The sequence below is a fragment of the Monopterus albus genome, unplaced genomic scaffold (genome assembly GCF_001952655.1).
Source record: "Monopterus albus unplaced genomic scaffold, M_albus_1.0 scaffold60.1, whole genome shotgun sequence".
NCBI classification, from domain to species: domain Eukaryota; kingdom Metazoa; phylum Chordata; class Actinopteri; order Synbranchiformes; family Synbranchidae; genus Monopterus; species Monopterus albus.
This window is the reverse complement of record NW_018127940.1, coordinates 1,230,577-1,254,599: the sequence shown is the minus strand read 5'-3', so window position 1 is coordinate 1,254,599 and position 24,023 is coordinate 1,230,577. Positions and strand designations below refer to the sequence as shown.

Below are 24,023 nucleotides of genomic sequence, written 5' to 3'. Positions count from 1 at the left end.
AGCATTACTTTGTGGTATGAACGATAAAAGTCATGGTTAACCAAAAGTTTCCACGAGAGACAGGCAGACAGGACATGCCTTCATCAGTATCTTGCTGACTGAATGTAAATCCATGGTATACTGGGATTAAGACTGTCATAGGAGATGGCAGGAGGAGATTCCATGCTGGATGATGGCCTTGCTGTAATGATGTTCCATGATGCAGTTTGGAATTATGTGCCCTTACTCCCACATCACTGTCTCGAACCAATGTGGGCCCAATTAGCTGGTGTCCACCAAATAGTAAGCTTGAGCCTGTGTTCACATCCATTATAGATCTAATTAGAATGTATTACTGTATCAATCAAACTGAAACTGTAAGTATTATTAATGTCACGTATTCAAGTCTGGGTTTTTGTTATTTACATTTCTTTAGAACTATCACATTACATTTTATAGTGAAATAGATGCCATGGGTTCGCTCCATATGTACCAGCAGCAGCAAAACCATTAATATAGATCATAAAATATATGGAAATTTTGACCAATCTTGCTTATATAACTTAATGGAATACAGAAAAGTATTTGTATGTTTGTGAGAGTGGCCTGCACCCAGTAACCCTGAGGTATTAACTTCAGTCACTTTTGCATGTTGGCCTGTGCATATTTCACCTTCAGATCAGCCTGGATTAGCTGGACACTGCATCTAGTGGCATGGATTAATTACATAAACCCATTCAACTGTGATGCACTCTTGCACACAGCTGACTAAACTCCTTCAACCCAGAGCTGCCTGGTCTTTGTCACGCCAGCTATTGTGAGCCATACATTGTGGAAAGCATGCAGTGTGCTATTGCGTCAGTGTGGGGTCCTCCATCTGGGCGCCTAAGAGTCTTTGGGTACTGTAGAGTTCATACCTGTGGATTAGAGGGATCCTGTCTGGAGACTGCACACATAACACTAGTCTTTCCTCGCCTCTTGCCTTATCGTCCCAAGGTGGACTGAACATCTAGAGCTGCAGCATATGAAGCAGTTTTTCCCACTTCAAATTTCCTTCGCCTCTTCTGCTTAGTTCACCTGGAACTCATCAGAGCAGAGGACTTCTCGGAAAATGGAACTGGAAATGGCCTCTCAGACTCCCGATCTCACACTCTTAATGGAAATCTAAACAAAAAACAGCCCCACCGCTGCTCTCTCTCTCTGTCTTTCTCTCTCTTTCACACATATACACACAGTCACTGATATGGAATTTATTAGTAGATATGCAGAGGAAACTGTTTGTTTACAGTTTAGTTGAAGCCTGTCTCAGAATGGTACATAATGGACAGGAGATGGCACACAAAGACAAACTCTTTTGCTTCCATTGCTGTTTTCTCTCCAGCCTCAATGTGCTTACATTGGTTTTAATGTCTCACTCTACTTTTATATGAACTGGAATAACTAGAGTATATGAATACTGTTTGCCAAGACAGGATTGGCAGTAACAGAATTTTTCCATACTGGACAATAATTTATTATCTGTTTCAGTTAAGCATGTGCTGAGTATGCATTTGTGTGTGTGTGTGTGTGTGTGTGTGTGTGTGTAACACAGGGCTCCATGTTCAGCACACAGGCACTGGATTCATACAACCTCTTCCTCACCAGTGCAGTCACAGATGGTGTGAAGCTCTGGGACCTCCGTACACTTAGGTTGGTATGTTATATGAAACAGGGATGTCTGTATATTCACTTTTACTAAATGCTCCTGTACTGTTTCAGCTTGTGTAAGTTTTTCAGAAGAAACAGTGACATCAGAAATCTCCGTAGCAGTTTAACCAAAACAAGAAAGCATCCTTGCGTAACACATTGCTTTCATGACATTTTGGACACTTTACTGCCATAAATTCATAATTTCTTAGTTTTGTATGGAACCTAAGCACCACTATGGCCTTACACTGGCTGAAGGGCTTATTAATTAAATTTGCTGAAATTAGCCAAAAGCAATAAATGTTAGGCACTTTAAAGAAGAGCTCCATTATTGTTTTTATTCCTCTACTCCTCCTCGACCATATAGTTGAATTGTTTTTTTTTTTTGTTTCATTCTTCATCTGATGAGTGAGTGGCCACTTTTCAAAGTATGTATGAATATTTTCTTTGGCCCATGGTAGCAGATATCCGTATAAGGCAGATAATTCAGGTAGGCTCTCTTGGACTTGAAAATGTTCTTTTTGGCTCAGTAGAAATGATTATTTAGTATTTCATTCTTTCATATCTGAAACTGCTTTCATGTCTAACTCTTCATCCCAGACGCCATCAAAGCCCTACCGCTATCTGATAAATATTAGTGCCTGGTTTCCAGTTCAATTTCTCATTCTGAGCGCTATTGTCAAGCATCCCTCAGTTCCTCCAAGTTTAAACATATGATGTATGAAAACAATATGTGGAAGTTTTTTTTTTCAATCCTGTTAATTTTATTTCCGTCTTTGAAAAACGTGTTTGTTTCTGTAGCTAGTACTAAATACAAAAAAAGTTACAGCTGTCCTAAATCTATGTTTATCTTATTATTGAGGCTTGAAATTACTGCACTCAGTTAAAGGTTAAGTACAGTCATTTTCTATATTGATAGTATTTTCAACAATTCTCATACAAAGACTAAAGCCAAGAGTGAATTGCTTCTACTCGTATTTAAGATCTGGATTAGCTTGTCTGTGCCATAGACCTCCATTGTTGTTCACAGGAGATTAAAAACACATCAGTAAATCACACCTCTGCACTGGATGACATGTTTCTTCATTACAAAACGCCAAACTCAACTGCACATACACGAGACCGCCGTGAAAGTATGAGGAGTTCTAGACTTTAAACAAAGCAGAGAGCTAACAGTAATCTGACTCATCCCCAGTTATTTTATGACTTTACTGTGCTTTTCTACAAATTCATTGACTGTATGGGTGAAAGCTAATGTGTATTCTTACCCATGGCCATGCTGTATATGGCTAATGAAAGAGTATTCTTATTAGACACGCAGCTCTATTGACAAAAGCTCTAAGCTGGAACAAACGCTGGGGTTAGTACTGTATTCTGTCTTTAATCAAACTAGAGAACTTCCAGAAAAACCACATTTTACATTTCACTCTGTAGAAACTTCTGAAACTCAATCTTAATTTTATTTTGCTCTGTCACCAAAGAATCCCTAGTATTTGTGCCCTCTTCCTTTTGAGACAGAAGCACAGACATGCATGATACCCATGTGTTTCCATCAAGTGCTGAATGAGGGTAATGGTTTTTGAAAGTTTTCCACACACATAAAGACAGCGGTTTCTTATAAACCACTGCACTAGTTAGAGTTTATTTTTTAAACCCCCACCCTTCACTCACCCGTTGTATTTTAAAATTACATATTTAAGTGTGCAATGTTCCAGTTCAGGCATCTACAGCATTTAGCATGCTTTAAAATGAAACCACTCAGATACTGAATATAAAGCTGAAGAGAACAGATGGTGATCAGTTTCTCTTCAGTTCTGGATGTATTCTCTTCCATCATTTGATAAATTCATACTGAGCAATACATTGTGTTACTAAATAGATCAATCATATATTTACAGTATATTTAACTGATATCAAACAGTAGAAGCTTTCACCTGACAGTTAAATTGGATGAACTATATTGGCTGGAGATAATGAGCTATGATTAATCTGTTGATTATCTTGATGCCTGACACTGAATACTGAGGTGGATTCAGTAATCGTATAGCCTCCCACTCGAGAGGATCAGGCCCTCCTGTGCAGTCTGTTAGTCATCAGGCAAATGCTGGATAGTTGTCAGTAATACAACATGAAGGGGGTGGGGTTGGGCCTTTCTGACCTAGAAAATCAGATGAGTGAGAGTGAGAAATAGATCATTCTCATCTTGCTGTATATCAAAATGATTAGAGGTCAGATTTTTCACAGATTCTTGTGTGAGTAACTTACACATAGAAAATAACATAAGCTTAGGAGGTAGAAATACATTCTTAAATTCAACTAAGTATTGACGATTTCCTCTTTTTAGTTCTCAGTATATTCTTGTAAGGGACTTAGCACTAGTCCACGACCTCCACAGTCAAGGTTATGAGGTGTTATGTGTCATTTATCTTATCACATCTACTTTTTCCCTTATGACTGGATGCACTAGCTCTCAGTTATGCCCATTTGGTTTGCCATCCCCTGTTTTCTCTGTTTAAAAATGACAAATTAGCTCAGCTGGGTCTTACAGTAATTCTGGAAAAGACCTTTGCACACCTTTTTCTTCTATGTAACTCATGGAGCGTAGGGTCAGCATGCATGAATGGATGGTGTTGCTGTTTTCTTTTCAGTTAGGCGGCTCTTTTTTTGCTGCATTGTCAAGACAGTCTTGTTTTTGGCTGAGCCATCTCAGTCTCATGAGGCCTTTGTTCAGTTGCAGCCAGTGAAACTGTTTGACTGGCTCTTTTGAGGCCAGTGTGTATTCAGATGATAGTGACAGTATACTGGATGAATGAGAAGAACACTACAAAATACGGTAATGCCACTGAATACAACATCAAAGACTGGCATTCAAACAATAAAGTATGCACTTATTGCTTAGGAAATGTATGAACTTGCATTTTATTATAAGGAGTTTCCTTGTGTCCCCCTTGTGTATGTTTCAAGAACTCACTGGTTCTGGCTATATCAAGTTTCTTTATGGTTGCCAGTGAATATGACCTACTTTTAGTTCAGCTTAATGACATTACCATGTGAATGTCAAAGGCATGCGCTCACCTCCTGTCAAAGCCCTGCCAACCTTACAGCCCATATAGAGACTCAAGCTCAGCTAGCTGTCAGTGGCATTGTAAAAAGCATTACATGCCATTGCAAACCAAATGAAACAGCAGAGAAGTTGCACAAGGGGGCCATCCGTCATTTACTACCTCCTCTTTCCTGTGTTTTGTTTGAGTCATGCTCAACTTCTTCTCCTGACCTGGTTCAAATGTAAAACGTGAAGGCTAGAGAGTGGCATTCTGCCCCTCGTTGATAGAATTTGCATTTTTATCTAATCACTTTAACATAAAAATGTCCATAGATGTGTTCATTCCCTCAGTCCCACTACTCAGGCAGTTTTTGTTATATATTTTTTCTTTTTTTTATATGAAATGTGCCAACTTCCTGTTTGACAGTGTCTTAGCACACAGAGTTCAGTGTAAAGTTATCTGAAATGGATTAAACTGTATTGCTTTATACAATGTTTACATATTATGTACTTCTATTATGACCATTTCAGTGAGACAAGCCGGGAAATAAAATACAAACAGTATAATTTAATCCCACAGGGACCCAGTAAAGACATTTTGATGTCACTAGTCAAATATTCAGTCTCTCCTTCACATCAGGTTGGTTTGAGCTTATTAACCTCGCTGATTTCTCACCTCTATGTGCATCTCCTCATCAGATGTGTGCGGCGTTATGAAAACCATCTAAATCGCTGCCATCCATGCTCTGCAGCCATCTCGCCATGCGGCAAGTTTATTGCATCGGGCTCGGAGGATAGCTATGTAAGTTGTAATACTTTGGGTTTCTGTGAACAACACGCTTCTTTCTCCCTCATATGCCTCTCATGATTACTATGATAATCAGACAGAAGGAGGTTGTCCACTAAAGCCACCTATATAGTGTCAGTGTATGAATTCAGTGATGAGCATCACAAGGTTGCAAAATTAAATTAAAATTAATTCCAAATTAAATTGTAGTTGCAATATACCAGAGACATAAGACATTTATAAATAAATGTAATACTTGTATTCATCTTATCAGATCCTGTAAAGGTAAGCAGGAAAACAGCAGCATATCTTTATCAGCTTGACCTCAGGTGAGGACCGTTTGTGCTCGACTCAGAGATTTTTACTTGGGCTCAAGCCTTTTTCCATAGAAGTCAAACTCAGCATTCATGTTGAAACAGAAATGTTTAATTGCTTTTCCAGACTCTGCCTTATATTTGCTTTTAAGACATTTTCAGAAGAGTGCCTCCTTTTTTTCCTCATCCATCTCTCTTTCCTTATGGTGTACGTGCTTGTTGAATGCAGTGGAATAACATATGCATGCTGCTGGTTGTTATTAATTATGTGAATTTAGCACAGCATGGACATGTGAGAGCATCTCTGTTGAGAACGGACATTTCCAGTGTTTCTTGGAACTCGAGAGAGTATACGGCGGTGAGCTGCACCGTATTTATTTGTAGCTTCCCTGAGACTTCCATAAGGCAGACACATTTGTACTTGTCTTAATATATCAAAAAGGAATCATGGGAAGAAAGAGCCTGAATACTCTAAAAAGACTCCCTAGATCATTTTACACATTTTCCAAAAGCAGATTTCATTGTGGTCAATATTAACCTGCTGTATGTACAGAAGAGTTCCACTGTTTTCCACCCATTTTACTTCCCCTCTTAGCATCTGACATGAAATTTATTCTATAGAAGAACAGTTTTTCTTTACATTTGCTAATCAAGATGTAAGCCTGGCGCTTCAGTTTTCAGGCCTCGGGCTTTCTTGCCCCTACTTTCTGCTTCCGTTACTGTTGATACAGACGAATCCGTCTGGGGATCAGTGTTAATTTTTTAACATTCCTGAAAGAATTTTTTGCTTCCAAGTATCTAATGCCCTGCCTGGCATCACTCACGTGATGGAGACACAAGACACTCTACCCACGGACTGTTTGACAGAGCTCACTTGAAGCATTTTTTTTCAGGGAAACATAATACAAAACAGCTGCAGGAATCTGATGAGTTGTCGTCTGGTAACAAACATCCCCACATCTGTTTTTATCTGTCCTCATGGCACCAGGGCAAACTAATGTAACATAAAACTCAGTGATTGTGTTTAGAAAGAAAACTGTGCTACCAATGTGATGACTTGCTCACATATCTATTCTAACAGTTTAAATTTAAGTGCTGATTCTAAGATGTTTTACACAAGTAGTACACATGTAAATCTGTTACAAGGCCAATTGTGAAATCGACTCCTACTTAACACTTAAAATAAAGGGATGCTTAACAGGGTTTTTACTTTTATACTTGCAAAGGTCCTTTAAGTCAACCAGTCTCAATGGCCACTCGTTTTTGAAGCGCTCAGTATTTGAGTGCTATCAGTGTGTGACAAGCCTGAGAAGCAAATGCAGTCATGCTAAAACAAACTCACTCAAAACTTTTAACCACAGTGTAATTAACCACCACCTTTGGGTCTGGTATTACTGTTTGCTGTTTAACAAACTATTTAAAGTTCCTTTGTGCATCAGTGTTTACTGTTGCCTGAACACAAGCGGTTGTACAGGCACTTTGATCACTTTGAATGAGGAGACTTTGCCAGCCTAGAGTTAGTTGTCACCAACTCTTCACATCACTTTGTCTGTTACTCAAAAAGTATTGAAGTGTGATACCCAGTTCCAGATTCCTTTTTAAATATGCTGTTGAACTTATTCCAGAGTGATGACTCCAGAGTCATTTGAGTTTAGTCCAGCTGTTTTGATGACTGATTCTGGCCCAGATATTGCATATTTTATGTGAGTGTGATTATTGATAGCAACAAGACCCAAACCTCGCTGTCTAGCCAGTCTCTGGAAAACCCCTAGTGATCATTAAGAAAATATTAATGACTGTGATCATACTTATACTAAACTATGATGTAATGTGTTAAGATCTTTAGACTGAATACTTAATTACTGGCCCCAAACAAACAATGGACATGACAGTATGGATGTTAGCTGTACACACACATTGTGAATGAAGTTGGATCAAAAGCAAAACTTTAATAGGATAAGCACAAAGTTTTCCTTTCCTAAAGCAAATCTGCATCTGTTCACATCTGCTTGTCTTTCCAATGACTTTGTATCCAGTTGTACCACATCATTTGTACGTTTTCTTCTGAACACACTTGTCTATTGTATGTATCATATTCCTATAATGAGCTTCACTCAGTGGGTCAGTTTAACTGGTTTTAAATAGGTTCATCTTATCTTAAATCTGTACATCACTGCATGGTTGCACTTCACGACTACTTTGGTTCACATACTCCATCTCATTTCAGGCCTATGTGTATGACGTCCGTAGCAGCAGCTACCTCCACAAACTTCAGAGACACTCAGACACGGTGCTCAGTGTGACTTTCAACCCAGCCATGCCGGAGGTACAATCCTTACATTTGTTTGTCCTCATGGTTCTGTAATGTCCTTGCTCTTGTTACTCCCCTATACATTCACAACCCACCTCACAGATCTTGTCATTTTAACTAAAGCACTCATTATAGTTCTTTACATCTTTCTATATCTAAGTTACTGTATGGACAAGAATGAGTACCTTGATATCAGAATAGCAACGTAAAACCAGAGATCCATTTGTTGTATGGTCTTTTTTTTAAATGGATCCCTTGTGTTTTAATGTCATGCCATTTATGTCCAGAGAGACAAAATTCAGCACTGGTGGTACTGTGCAAGTGTGAAATATCAAAAATGCTTTGAATGCTTAGTTTTGTTGCTGTGATCTTTTATTTTGGGTGATCCTCATAAAAATGAACATTAATGAGTTTACAGCTGCTGTCATTGCTCGACCAATCTGTCAGTTTAAACCGGTAGACATCCATAGACGTTCAGGGGCCGTATATGTTCTCACCAATGACCCAAAGTAAAGCTTAATATAGATTACAAGTCTTTTGCCTATCTTGAATTACCATTACAGGGTCAGTGTTTACAGTGTTTACATCAGAATCTTTTCAAGATCTCTACCAAACTCTCTGGAGAATTGTGTACAGAGCAACAGTTCCCTTTTGATGTGTTTTATTGTCCAGTTCAAGATTTTTCTTTGGAACTGTTCAAAGCACATAGATTTGCAAAAGAAATCTTCTAAAATATAACATCACAGCCTCTGCTGGATGTCTCATGAGACTTGTTATCCACTGTCTTTTTGGATTTGAGGCACATGTTTTAAATGTTCACATCCATTTGTATAGTTCCAACTAATTAAAATTTGCAGCAGCACAATGCATCCAGATTTCCAAGTCTGAAAGTGGAAAGTTTGATCCATGGCCATTTTCTGGCTGAATAAATAGTAATCTGCAGAGTTTGAAGAACCACTTCATTAGTTAGGACATGCTCGCCCTGTACTGCTGCAGGTCCTGTTTTGTTTGATAGAGCATGCAGTCAGAGAAAAATCAAGAACTGGCACTGTAGACTGAAACCTAACTGTATTTTCCATCATAGGTGTCAGGTGAATAGATTAAAATATTGCTTTAACCTAAATAGATAATAGGACACAAATGTGCCCTACAAGCTACTTACCATAGTACACTTGCAGTAGTTCCTTGACAGATTGTTTCCTCATGTAAATCTGGCTTTTAAAATTTTGTTTGTTTGTTTTTGCAGATTTGTGCAAATAACAAAGCTCTTTTCTTTACAGCATCTTATCTTTTTTTCTGTGTAATATCATACAGATTTTTTTATGTGGTCATTTTGTACTGGGCATTACTAATTTATGTTCTCAGACTTGTGGCACTGGCCACTTCATACAACAGAAACATGCTAAGATTTGAGCAGACTGGAGTCATAAAATTCACAAATGTATGAAAGAACCAGATGGCTCCTGAAGGTCTGCAGATAAATAAAGAGCTGACAAGTCTCCCACCTTGAAATACCAGATGTCTACACAGGGATGGTCTGATTGAATTAAAACCATTAGTTCTTGTTCAGGTGTTGTACATGGACTGAGTGAGAGCTCTGGCTTCACTGTTAGTACCTAGGCCATGTAAGTGAGGCCAGTCATTTTTGTCAGCTGTGTAGGCTTTTGGTGTACCTGGTGCATTGTACTCTTCATATAGACTCAGGCTTTATGTTTATTTTGGCAGTTGTGTATCTCATTCACATTCTGTTTTAAGTACAGAAATGATTGCTCATGAAAGAAACTTGCCATGTCATAGCCACTAACCAGTAATACTGTACTTTATTGAATTACAGCTCCTAAGCAATTTTGTATTGGTGGGCAATCTTGTTGAGTGTTTGTCAATCAGTTTTCTGAATGCACTTAGTACATAGCTAGGGACAGCCATGTGCATTCACGACCGCACAGCTACCTTTTGTTTGCTAACTCAGACAAACAGAGCTGTTCTTGATCAGTAGCTGAAATCAACGTGTGTTATGTAATCTTTCTCAGGAACTCTTAGAGGGGGGAAGACCTCTACAGTTCTTATGGAATTAAGAAACTGAAACTATGAAATTTAAACATCCTATATTTTGATTCCATTTGTAGCGGTTTTATGACTTCTCGGCGGTGTTAGCTAAGTTAAGAATAGAAGTTTGTTCTTCAGTTTATCTTTTACCCTGGAAATAGTATATGTGTTCTTCATAGTGTTATACTGTATGTTCTTCATCAACAGAAGCAGTGTCCTCATTAGCCATGCCAATGGATTGTTTTACAGCAAAATCTCCTTTTCTTCTAAACCTTCATATCTTTATCATGTTAGTCACATTTATTTAATTAGTTATTTTATTTGTATTACACTGGGGAACTTCAGTTTCTCATTGTAATCGGTCAAGATAGAGAATGTTGTGATTTTAAAATTTAACATTTTCAGCTATTAATTCAACATCATGAAAATTTGACATTTATAAAAACACTGGATGTGGTTTCTGGTGTAGGTTTCAGTTTGTAATACTTCTTAAATCTTGACGTGGTTGCCCTTGAAAGGCAGCCTACGGGTTATGATTTGCCACTTGGTTTAGTAAAACAGAGATGTGTGAATGAAAAATGATTCGAAGTTCAAGATGTCCTAGGAAATGGCTGCTCAGTCTTACAGTAAGGCCATGTAATATCATAATGGCAAAATCAGTGTGTTTTCTGAGCCTGTGTTTTCTCCTTACTAAGACATGGGGAAAATACTGACAAAAACATCCACAACCTGTGCTCACCTGGTTTTTAGCTGCATTTGATGGCCAGATGTTCTAATGGTTACTGCTGTGAAAACCTTCCAGAGCAAGACAAAGATAATGCGATGCATTTTTTTCCTCTCATTTTTCACTTGTTTTCCACTCTAATACATAAAAGAATTTCAGGCAGGCAGATCTTGCTCCACAGTTCATTCCCTCAGACTTATTCCTGTACTTTAGTCTCTAATGAGGGCTCCCAACTTTTACTGTTACTTTGTTGTGTCGACTCGTAAAATCTTGTGGGATTTCACATGGCATACTGTGCTACTGTAAAGTTATATAAGCTCCCCCGCCTTTGACCTACTATAAATGTTTTACTCAAAAGGTTGACTTCCATGTATTTTCTCATTTGTAACAGGAGTGATTTTATCTCTCCTCACATAAGGATGTTCTCTTAGTCATTTATTTTGAGATCAGATTTGTGGCAGACAAATGGAACGGTGTCACATTTGAGCAGTGCCTAGAAACAGAAGTGTTGATACCTGATCTGCAGTTACATCTTGCAATGATTTTTGGAATTTAAGAGCTTTATGAGCTTTATTTAAGTACAGGCAAAGAAACATACTGTAGCCAGAGACAAATCAGCAGTGACCTCAGAGAAATAAGTTACTGGGTTGGACTAGAGAAACTGCTGTGCTCCATCTGGGTTGCTCAGATTTCTGTATTGTTTCACCCCAAGCTGTCGAAACCTCCAATTACATTATTCCACATCAGCAGCAGAAATGTCTGTGAAGTATTGGCCCAAGATCAGATTATTAGTGAAGATTAGTGAATATGATTTTTTTTAAAGGACAGATGACTCCTCTTTTTTTTATTTAAAAGATCTTATTTGTGTGTGTCTGTGACTGAGAGGATGCCTTCTATCTTTCCAACTAGGAAGATGAACAAAGAGTGAATCATCTCATTGGCTTTCAGGTTTTGTAGCCAGGCAAAAAAATGCAGCTGGTGTCCCACAGAAACTTTTTACTATATCATTTCATTTCTTTTTTTGTCCCTCTTGCCTGGCCAGAGAGGAAAACGCTCACTTCTTACTGTAGTGGCCAGACAGCAAATACAAAGATGGGCTGTCTTCTCCAGAATGTCACATTAGAGTGAGACACAGACTGAGCTGAGACAGTCTCCCTGAGGTCAGTGTTCAGCACAGCTGGAACTTAACAGGAAGTTAGGAAATAAGGTCACAAGATTATTTTTGAAGTATCAAAACCTTGCATCAGTAATCTAATTGTTGTCCTCCTGCTGCCTGGATGCCCAAAATATGAAGGACACTGTGTAAAATGTTATATGTAACATGAACATATGACTGGTCTGTACAGCTTTAATGCATTAAGGTAGCTCAGATTTGCACATATAAAGTAGCCTATCCTGTTTTTTTAATAACTGCAGATTATTGGAGGTTTATTTTTGAACACTTTGAATGCACAGAGATCAAACTGAAACTGATCCCGTCTTCAAACACTGTAAGACAGCAAATGACAATACTGTATTTTCCAAATTGTTAGAGTATTCATTAAAAAGAAAAAAAAGGTGATAGGGTTTAAGATGAAATAAATGGGATAAAATGTACCAGGTAATAAGCTTCAGAGGTGCTGGTAGGTGGATATAGCCAGACTAGCTGTTTCCCTGTTTCTAGTCTTTATGCTAAGCCAAGTCAATGGCTTCTGGCTCCAACTACATACAGTGCTTATCATACAGGCGTGCATCAGTCTTCTCATCTAAAATATATTTCACATTGATTGTGCAGTCATTTTGGTGATGGAATTAAAATTGCTTTTAAAATGGCTGAGATATTATCCCATTGAAAGAAAGGAGTTCTGTGATTGTTTCAGGCTAAACTATTAGTTTTATTTGTGGGTGTGCCCTGCATTTTTCAGAAACATTTCACGAATCATTCCTCACCCAGCTTCTGAGGGAAACACATGGACTGCAGAGTCTGACGGGATCTGTGTTTCATTACATTCCCCCAGGTCCAGGGCCTTGTAAATGAGCCCTGCCTACAGGCTGTCGGAGACTGGCTAGAGGGCAGAAGGGTGAACAGGCAGGGAGTCTGAGATGGGGAGATAATCAATTCCTGTTATTGCCATTATTTGGATTGTTTTAATTACCACCCATAATGCTAACTATGACAAGAACTAAGGTTAGATAATTGGAAATTTATAAAAAAAAAATTTAAAAATAATGTCATGTCTCCAGTGTGATGTGAGTTTCATTTTCCTCAGTTGCTTTAGTAGTTATTAAAATAAATAGTATTAATCCATTAAGTTTAATAGGAGGTTAAAGAGATCTGCCCTTTCTCTGTCTCTTAGGTGAATCAGCTTCTTCCTCTCAGCATGTGCAGTATAGAACATCCTGGCATGCTGAAGTATGTGCTTTACAATTGAATTGAAGTACAGTATGTGCTTACAATTTTCCCTCCTTTGGGAGGGAAAACACATTGCACGTTGCACTCAGCCTGCCAGTTTCTACAGACGGACACTTTCTGTCATCCAAAATGCCAGTATACTGTATGACAGCGTTGACCAGTGAAAATCTAACCCACATTGCATTCCAAACAACATTTTTTCTCACCCACACTTTCAACATTGCTTCTTCTTTGCATGTCCTAAGAGTGTTTCTAAAATGTGGGAAAAAGCTAAACGAAAGCAAAATAACCCCCTTATAATGGCCCACCAATGAGTTTGACTTTTGACTTGTTGGTCACCCAAAGACAGATGGAGACTGAATGTGTCAAATAGCAGATGGTTTCTGGATGATGTAACAGAAAAATCCATTAATGCTATTATAACCTTCTTAGAAAGTGTGATTTAGCTTCAGCTCTACATTACATGCTAGCATAGTCAAGAGAGAGGTTGCAAAGATCACTCATCCAAAGAAGATTAAATCCATCCAAGTCATAATATATTTCAGTCATCCTTAGAAATCAGCTATTGTGACCCCCTTTCCCAGCACCGACAGCTGTGTGCTGGTAAAAGATGACTTCTCCTACATAAAACGGTTTTAGTGCATGGGAAAAATGTTGGACTATTGTTGTACCAAATGTTTTTTATTACTGCTTGGCAAACCATTGTTTTCCCACTGTTCATATTTTTTTTAATAAAGATACTTTACAAACACCATAAACTCCCTCTAATATCACCATAAATGACACCGATGTTCCAAAGCAGAACTGGGCATTCACCTATGCATTCCCATCTGTTTGTTTGTTTTGTTCGTTTGCATTGCAGTTTGTTGAGTCGTCCTTTAAGACTTTGAGTGGGATTAATTAATTACAACATATGATATACTCTCACCAGCCACTTTATTAGGTACACCTGTACAATTATATGCACATTAATGCAACACTTCCACCTTAAAAACTGTGTTTATGAAGCTCAATATGTTTCAGTTTTTGGTGAAATTGTCATAAATGTATAAATTCAATATGTTCACAACTGAGGTCATAGTTAAAGATGGTGTTGTACTGGACTACATTATATTCAGAGGTGTCTCTATAGTTTTGTCCACACATAAGAGGCCCAGAATATTAGGGACACCTCTGAATATAATATATTCAGGTCTTAGAGTGCTGCTGTGTCAGTTGATGTTAGCTTACTGATATGCAGGGTCCTTATTAATCTGTAAACATTCAAGTCAGCATGACTAATACTGGCAAAATCAAGAGTCCCAGTTTGATTAAACAAAGTTATATAACAGAGCTCAAGCCACATGGATTTGTGTTATTTGTGATTAATGGCAGGTATGAAAAATTAGGAATTTCACTGGGTTACAGATTGACCTCACTTTTTTTTAGGAACCAGGTGTGCTCTTATGCAACTTGGTCCTCCAAGCAGAAAGTCATAAAAAGAAGAGTTATGTGTGATGCATTTCCTGAGACGCATCATCCACAACAGTAAAAGCTAAATGTGATGTCATTTTTTGATCTGTATTTTCTAGCTGCTGACTGGAACCCTGGATGGGAAGCTGAGGCTGTTTCAGTCAAGCAGTGGGGTCCATCTGTCTCGTGACACCAGTGCCCCAACTGGAATGACTAGAATATAAGAGTTTTGTTTTTTCCTGGTGGTTTAATGAAGCTGAAAATTAGATACTGGTTTAAAAAGTTTTCTATGTCTTTGTTTGTTCATTTTTACTTTCATGCTTCATCTCGTCAAACGGAGCCACCCACTTCAGCACATTCTGTGCATCTTTGCACCACTTTTCTTTTGACTAAGACCTAAAAGGATATCACTGATTTGAATGACTTTCATGAGATTCATTTAACTACATGAGGCAACACTTATTCATTTACAGATAACTGCTGCTAAATATGTCAAAAACAATTTTATCAGTACTTTTGTACATGCATATTCTGGATGATTAAGACTCAGATTTTGTTTGTTCAGTATGTGGAACAGATGTACATCTGTACCAGTGGTTGTGAACACTGCTTAGCAGATCAGCACACAAAGCTATGACATCAACTGGGTGCAACCTCTTTGGCTGCCAGACGCACAGATGCTACTACTGTTCATACTGACACACCCGCCTGCACTGTTTGAGCTCTGCATTTTACTCTCCTCTGCCTCAGACACAACAAAATATCATCTTCACTCAACTGGAAGAAATTAGGATTCTGACGCTAACATTTTGAATAGATTGCATACAGTATTTATGGTGTATGTAAAGTATAACGTGTTATATCCATGTGATGTCCCCTTCTGTTTTCTAGTTTTATTACTGATCTCATATTTTTTTGTGAATGTGGGGTTATATGCAGATGATACACACACACAAACACACACACACAGATATTATATAAACCTCAACTATTGCAAATTAAAGAGACTTTTCAATCTGGCCTTAATATTCTACAAACTTGTCAGCTAACAAAATTAATAACAGTGTGGTACACAATGGTCTTTAGTCAGAGACAGAACCTCAACTTCAAATCCAGTTCTCTGGTTTTACTTTGTAACGATAGTACACCTCTCCAGAAACTTGATATAATTAAATATGTGGGTTTCTGGATTGACTTACCATTAAACCACACATTGATCATATTATATAAAGAAAGTTAATTCTGGTGTTTGTGTTTTGTATCACTCCAGACATTGTTTTGAATTGAATGTCAGAAAGGGATTTGCTTCACTTGCATTACTCCCATTTGTTTTGAACTAATGTTCCTGAAGATATTTCACTGGCAGTTACTTAATTTTCTTTTGATATCTTCTTGCAGTTTTTTTTTTCTTCACCAGAGAAACTTGACCTCCTGCTAGTCTTCCATTATCGCTGCCAATATGTTATCACCCACAGCTAAGTCTACATAGAGGCTCAAGGAAAAATCTACCTGTCTGCGGTGGAATGAAATTTCAAGTGTCACTCATCCCTCATCCATTAGGAAAAGATTTCGGATTTTATCTGACGCTGACGATAGAATGATAAATCCGCTGATAACCGTCGTCTCGACTCCCTCAGACGGAGGTGAGGTTTCAGAAGACTGCTCATATCCCTTAGCCTCTAATCTGCATTTGATTTACTCATTCATTTTGGACTATGTGCTTTAATTGATACTGCAGCAGTCTGCCTGTGAAGACTGCTACCTGTGCAGCACCAGCCTCAGCTAGGTCAGAAGAAATATAGCTTTGAAGTTGGACACTATCAGCTGCCAGGTCTGCTATCACAAAAACCGGTGGTATACATTAAAGACAGCAGGGCTTCGCATGATTTATGTGGTAGTACCTATTCTTTTGTCATACACCACATTATTTATGTATATGTGTGTGCATGCCTTTTATGCTACAAAGATAGGTATGTACTGGCAAGGTTAAGTCTGCCTTGTCACAGTGAGCTTTAGTGTTCCTACAAGCAGTTGGAGACTTTTTTACTGGAACAAAATACAATAAATTGTCTTTTGGGTAAATTTATGGTGTCATGTTCTTTCTCCATTTTAATGTGTGTGCGTGCATGTGTGTGTATTATGAATTAAGATTCAGTGACCACACGTTCACAAACCAAAGTGATGGATTGGTGTAAATGCACATTCCTTGTCTCTGTGAGGTCATTTTGGGTGCTCTCTTTCCACTGATCTCACCAGTAAAGAATGACATGTTTATAGTAACAAATTAGTGGGATTCAAGTATAGCCCCACCCATACATCACAACGCAGTCTGCTCCAAAATTTGATTGCTCACAATACTTATCATTCAAATTGGCAGAGAGAAAAACAGCATGACTCAAACTTTAAAGGGTATGAGGACCGTGGATATGACAGTGCTGAACAAAGCGTGTCACACTGGGGCGTGATGCAGTGCAGAATACACAGTCTAGAAGTTTATTTTGCATTTTGACATCATCTAAAACAAAAATATAATCTGCACATGCCTGCAACACAACTCTGTAACCTGTAAAGTTCCTTTGTCGGTTCACCGATTCTCTGGTCTGAGCTCTCAACACAGGCCTTCACCTTCCCTCATGAGTACTACATATTAATAAAACCAAGATACACATCATGAGGCATGTGCAGTGACCCCGCCCCCACCCCAGCCTCTGAGAATCTCTGCTCTTCTGTTTTCATGAACTCAGTACAACTCAAAGTCGAGGGAGGAGAATATTTGCACACATGTCAAAAATGTCATTTAGCTATGAATCATGCAGGTCTTACGCAAAGCTTTTCTGAAGATCATATAATGTTCTATAAATTTTTAGAAAGAAATGTGGCCAGACTGATGGATATTAAAGCAATCATTTAACATGAGTAATGTTTGTTTTGCTAGGTTTTATCGCTGACAGATAGAACATAACAGTGATTCAGATTACTGACGATTTACTTGAGGCGAGCTTTCAAATGCTCCCTAAAACACCTGGTGTAAACTAATGCCCAGATCAGACTGGCCTGTCATGAAAGAAATAAAATGTCCAATGACTGCAACATGTGTTTGTTTTACCCCAAACAGTGTATTAAAGAGAAAGTCAATCAGAAGCAGCATCTGGGCAACCTTACGCTGCCCTAACACTCAGGTCTGCTCCTGGCACCTCCTTTCTAATCGCTTGCGTGCATCACAAGAGTCGTGAAAGATGGCAAACCACAATAGGCCAGGATCTAAACTGCAGTCACAACAATTCATGACTCTTTGATCAACTAATCTGACCTAATAACATCTGTAAATGAGGGGAATCATATGGTCTGATCTTTTGCATGCATTTCATGTAGTGGTGGAATGTAATTGGGATGGAGTAATATTCAGCACAATTAGTACTTTTACTTTTGATACTTGATGTGCATTTTGCTGATAAAATACTGTATGTACAGTAAAAGCACATTTTTCCATCCCTGATTTTATAGGATATCAGTTGTTTTGACAGTTAGCATGTGCAGCAATATTTCATGCATCCAACCCTTCAGTAGCTATCCTGTTGGAGGTTGTGGAGGAGCTGGAGCCAATCCTAGATGACACTGGGTGAGAGGCAGGGAAACTCCGGTCAGACAGGTTGCCAGTCTATCATAGGCAGCAATAATCATAATGCTAAACAAAGAAAACAACGTGGCCTGCAGAAACTGAAACTTAAACCTCTGTCTGCCTATGTAGAACCAGACAGAGGCAGAGGACCCAACTGCAGACACTAAACAGACAGACTATCATCTAATGTTAAAGTGTTTATTATAGACACAAGGGGAAAATAAGGTTTTCTTCAGGTCCAGGCAGACAAGCTGAACAGGGGCAAGCAGAGGCGAATGAGTCTGAAACAGCGGTAAGAGGTTTGCACGCAGTCTGAGCAGAGTAATAATCCAGGGGAGTGGGTTAAACAGTCCAAAGTCCAAACAAGGTTCAAAACACGAGGAGCATGAAAAAAATCACAAACACTATGAACTAACTGAAACTACTTTGAAACATACAAGTATTTATATAGAGGGAGCTAATCAGGGGATTGAAGATGGGTGTGGGAGGTGTGGCTGGATAGCAAGGGATGAGAAGCAGAGCAGAGCTTGAAGGAAAACCTGGCGCTAACTGTAGGCTGGGTGTGGGCAAGTCCTCTAGAAGGTCCAGAAGAAACATGAAAACATGGGATGGAGACAAGACCAGAGCTGGGATTGAAACAGTTCATGTCCATTCACATGCATTTCTTTGTGAGTATGTAAATAAAGTTTTTTAACTTCTTGAAGAAATGACACAGGTGTTAGCCAGCCTGTGTTTTTAACTTATGTGGCTTACACTGAGTCATATTTTTGGCTTGAATGATACAGCGTATGTCCCAGTATTCAGTGGCTCCTAAAAAAAAAACTCTTTCTAACCACAGTACTGTAATGTATACAGTTAACTGTAAAAGTTTAACATGGATGGAAAGCAGTGGAGTGACTAATAAACAGAAGTGAAATATCCAGATGGAGCCACACAGGAAGAGCCAGACAGGGAAATATCAGTGTCTTTGCACTTGAATCTGTCCCGAGCTGTTCTGGGCTGCCATGTGCAGACAACGACGGAAATACAGATTAGTAGCAGATGGTGTCATCCAGGGTAGAAGACATAAACATTCGACTGCTTAACACTCCAATAAATCAATACAAGACCCTTGTGGAGTTACAGGAAAAAATGGGGAAAACAGGAGCCCATAACACAAGGTGCCAGATTGATGAACGAGACCAGAATAGTTACAGAACCTGGAGAACTTCTGAAATCACTAAAAAGAGTAACGGTTCGAATAACAATCAAAAGCCAAATTTAAGTCTGAACAAATGCTCCATGATGAAAAGAGAGAAAAGGTTCCATTTCAAGTTTTCATTTGACTCCTAAAAGCACTTTCCCTGAGTGCACAGCCTTTCCATCTGCAAGAGTCACATAAAGTTAAGACACTTAGTCAACTCCATTAAGCCAAGGTGCAAGGGCGAAATGAGAAGATAGTCGGGCATGAAAGTATAAACCATCAGGTCTCTGCACATTTCTTAAAGACCTTTCTCACCACATGAACTTAAACTCCAACCAAAAATAACATTTTAACATCAGTCTCTATCACTAGCAGAGTCATTTGGTTTTATCACTGAATTTACTTCCTCAGAGATGTAATCTTATGTTTTTCTTTAAAAGATACGTTTGGTGACATTCACTAGTTTCTCCTTTCATTTCTTATGTTCAACAAACCCCATAAAAAGACAAAAACAATAAATATATCTTCATAATAGGCATTGTCTCGTAGTTTCTTTTCAAATATTCCCACTTACATACCTGTAAACCATATATGTGTTAATGCATGACTGAAAATAGTCCCTGGAGATGCATTGTTTACTCATCTGTGATTGACATTTGGTAAAAACCGAGGAAATTACTAATCATTTTTATAAATAAAATTAAATATCTGTCACCCATTGCAAGGGTTTATGTTTTCAGTAGTAAAAACTGGTTTGGGGGCTGAGTGAGAGTCACAGCGTATTGACACGCTTGAATATATGTAATAAATTATTTGTGATTCAAAAACAATCCAAAGAGATGTAATGATTTTGTGGAGAGAAACTAACTTGATACTGAACTTGTTTAGTTCACCTCCATGTGGTAGGATGAGTTAGTATAGTCAGCGGAGCCTCAGCTATGCTGCAGCACCTTTTGTGCCCAGGGACCCAAAGCCAGCGCTCCTCCTCCTCCTCCTCTTCCTCCTCCTCTACATTACCCCGAAGAGACCTCACTCTCACTTTGTTCTCTCTCTCACACAGCATTGTTAATGGTTTTTGTCTTTTTTTAGGTCCAGTATTGTTGTTCCCTCTAAATGTCTTAATCATACTTGTACACCTTTTCTGTGAAATGAGTTCCAGATTTTGAGCTCTTATAAATTTTCTCAGCACATCTTACTTTTATCCCATAACTCTGTGCATCCCATCAGCAAACAGAGGACAATGGGAATCTGGAAGTCATTACCAAATGATTGCATCTCAGACATGAAAATACAATTGTGAGAAAATAGAGGGGAAGTGAGATTGTGCTTGTGTAATCCCCAACCCATTATGCTAAGTGTAGGTAAGTATGAGTCAAAGTAAAAGGAAACACTACAATTATTAGTACTTAAGCTGTATACAGTATTTCACAATTATCTGAAGTTTAATCTCATTATTTGAAGATTGACTCCAACCGTGTGTTTAAGTCCTGCAGTCTGGGGACATTTTGCTTGTGTTCAAGTTCAATAGGTCAAATACACATCTGAGAATAGGTCCTAGCCCAATGAATCGACTAAGGCCTGATTACATCGATGTGACAAGCAACATTGCATAAAGCTGGCAGTTTTGGACCTTCACTAAACATAGGCAACCAGCAGACAGTTAATGGGGTTTTCACTGATTTCTATCCTCCAACAATTCTGTGGGCAACAAGAGTCCCTCTTCTTCATCCTTCCAATTAGTATATTGGCAAAAAAAAAAAAAAAAAAGGTTTGGCATGTCTACAGTTTCAGCAGCATTAGATTTTGTATTCTTTGTGCTAACAAAATAGAAACCCTGTGATCCCAAGCATTGTGTCAGCCAGGAAATATTCAGTTGTGTTGAATTTATAAATCATGTATTAACAAATAGGTCATGTATAAATCTTTGAGAGGAGAAAAATTCAAACAGTGGTTATCTCACAATGATGCAATATGTTGTCTAAGCCAAAGTATGTGACCCATTTTTATATAAAAATCATCATTGGATACTTTGAGAGCAAACATGGTATCCTGGAAACACAAACTCTATCTATCTATCTATCTACTTGTACATTCTTCTTTTTGAATGTTTCATACTCTGTTGACAGCATCTTCAGTTCATACAGTACTTTGCTGATTCTGGTGCTTTAACAGTCACTTTCTCAAAAGTCCTGCTTTGTTGAAAGTGGATCTTGACTAATGAACAGCATGACTGGCAAACTGCAGCTCCTGCAGTGTTGCAATTTATTGATTCCTGGTGACCACCTTGAATCTTTTACACAGTTTTCTTGCTCCCCTGTGATTTCTGCCTCTGAAAATCAATGCATGGAGCTCTGTTCTGCTTGTTGAGTGACTTAATGTTGTTGTAAATTAATGAATTCTAACAATCTGTCTTAGTATGAGGGGAAATGTACTCTATGTCTTGACAGAAATAAGATCAGGCCGTTGAGGATTTTTAGGCAGGACTTTCTGGTGTTATTTCAGGCAGTCTGGAGGTATGAATATTATCTTGGTGTCATTTTAGAAAGTGCACACTGTTCATGCTTTTGTCATGAACTGGAAAATTGGCATTGGTTCATATAGTGATGACTTACAGTATGTCTGCACAAGCGTTATAGCTCAGTTTTTCATAGCTTTCTGCAGGCCCTGAGGCTTTGATTGGTGGCTACTGTGAAATGGCTCCATACATCAGCTATAAACAATAAACTGTGTCAAGGTCAAATTAACAAGCGTGGTAGGAAGATACATTTTGTCTATAGTTTGCAGAGAAGAAAATAAGCTAGAGCGCACAGGGAGAGACAAAACAAATGAAGTCAGTGAAGTTTAACTGACCCGTGTTTGGCAAAGAAAACAGCACAATATTTTGACAGTGAAATTGCTGTTGTGAGTGGTTTAGAAGCAAATGTCTGAATCCCCCATTTTTCTTTTATGGCACTAACACTGAACAATTTTCTATAGCCATACTAGCAGCCTTGTGAGACTGTGCTTATGTTAGCATGCTCACGAAGACAATGCTAACATGTTATTTAGCCTACCACATTCACCTTCTTAGGTTAGCATATTAGCAGCCTAACATTTGCTAATTAGCACTAGACAGAAAGTACAGTCAGGGATTTCTATCTGGACCACAGTGGTGAACCGACTAACCGACGCTGTTACGACAAAGCCAGGCCACTAGCATAGCCGAAAGCACTAACATAAACTACATTTCAGCCAGAGAAACTTAAGAAACTGACTATAACAAATTGCTTTATAGCTGGATTTGGCAGAAAAGGTTCTGCTATCTTTTCATATAAATCAAATCAACAACATGAAATATCACAAAAGGAGGATGTTGCGGTGGAGGAAGCTACTGTAGTAGCAAACAATGTCAGCATGAGAGGAATCATAAAGTAACAGCGAATGTCAGGTTATAATATCAGGTTTTTCTGCTTCCCACAGTCCTGACAAAAATGTATGCTTGTGCCACCCATTTAACATGAAAATTCTGCCTTGTTCTAGATATTTATATTGTACATGATGGTGCAATTATCATGCAAAAAGAGCCTTGATGCCATTTGGGAGATTATGCAAGGATATTTACAAGGCCAGCCATTCTAGCTAAATATTTTCTATTGGTATTACTCAGTTTTTGGCACGATCACCTCAGGGGGGTAGCTGAGATAAATGTTAAGTAGTAAGATCTTTTCTACCTAAGCTTTTTATTTTCATCATTCCCAAAACTATTGTATTTTTCAGAGGATGTGAGATTTGCACGCTATATGTGTCACTTTCTCCAGTTCTCAGTACTTTAAACACTTCAGGTGCCAGATTTCCTTTTTGCTTTGTGCTCCTGAGTCACACTGAACATTTTTTAAAGCACATAAACCTCCTTGGTGAGGTCAGCACTTGGACAGAAGAGCTGGAAAAGATAGTTATTTATCAACCTAACAGGCATCCATCACTTTTACTTCATGACTCCTCCACATATTTGTTATTTGTAGTGTTAATAGAGGTGTGCTACATACTAGGTGAGCACTGAGTGGTCCAAATGACCCAGAGATTTTTCAACTATATCACTGAAGTGAAAAAAATATGAAATATGCAAATTCTGTGATTTGAGCAAGATGAAAGAACACTGTCTCTTTATGGCACGGTTTGGTGTAATCAAGTCTGACATGGATTTTTTTTTTTTTTTTACTAACTTTTATTCTTCTCATTTGTTAATACTACATAAGTTGGCATGGATAAAACTACATAACAATTTCACTTCCACTGCCAATGTTTGTTCTGCTCTGAATGCTATAAAAGTGATGTTGCGGATGCCAAAACTGGCTTCTTCTCTGAAATATTTCCACTCCTCCTGTAAAGCCTCAGTAATAGCGCTTGTCATCAGAGGTGGAAAGTATTTTCATTTTCTGTTGCCTCAAAATTCAACTTCACTACATTTTAGAGCCAAATAATGTACTTTTTACGCCACTATAATTATT

The 24,023-nt window shown here is 38.4% G+C and overlaps 1 protein-coding gene across 4 annotated transcripts in view; it reads left to right on the top strand.

Moving 5' to 3' along the window:
* Positions 1-15,356, top strand: part of wdr27 (WD repeat domain 27) — a 33,120-nt gene extending 17,764 nt beyond the window's left edge. For 2 of the 4 annotated variants that reach the window (XM_020603254.1, XM_020603251.1), the window contains 4 exons: positions 1,571-1,668; positions 5,408-5,510; positions 8,037-8,135; positions 14,854-15,356. In XM_020603254.1, the coding sequence (XP_020458910.1) occupies positions 1,571-1,668; positions 5,408-5,510; positions 8,037-8,135; positions 14,854-14,958 (405 nt within the window). In that variant the 3' untranslated portion in view covers positions 14,959-15,356. Of the gene's footprint in view, positions 1-1,570; positions 1,669-5,407; positions 5,511-8,036; positions 8,136-12,887; positions 13,039-13,226; positions 14,247-14,853 lie in introns of those variants that run through there. The other 2 variants (XM_020603253.1, XM_020603252.1) reach the window with 2 other exon arrangements.
* Positions 15,357-24,023: the final 8,667 nt, after the last annotated feature.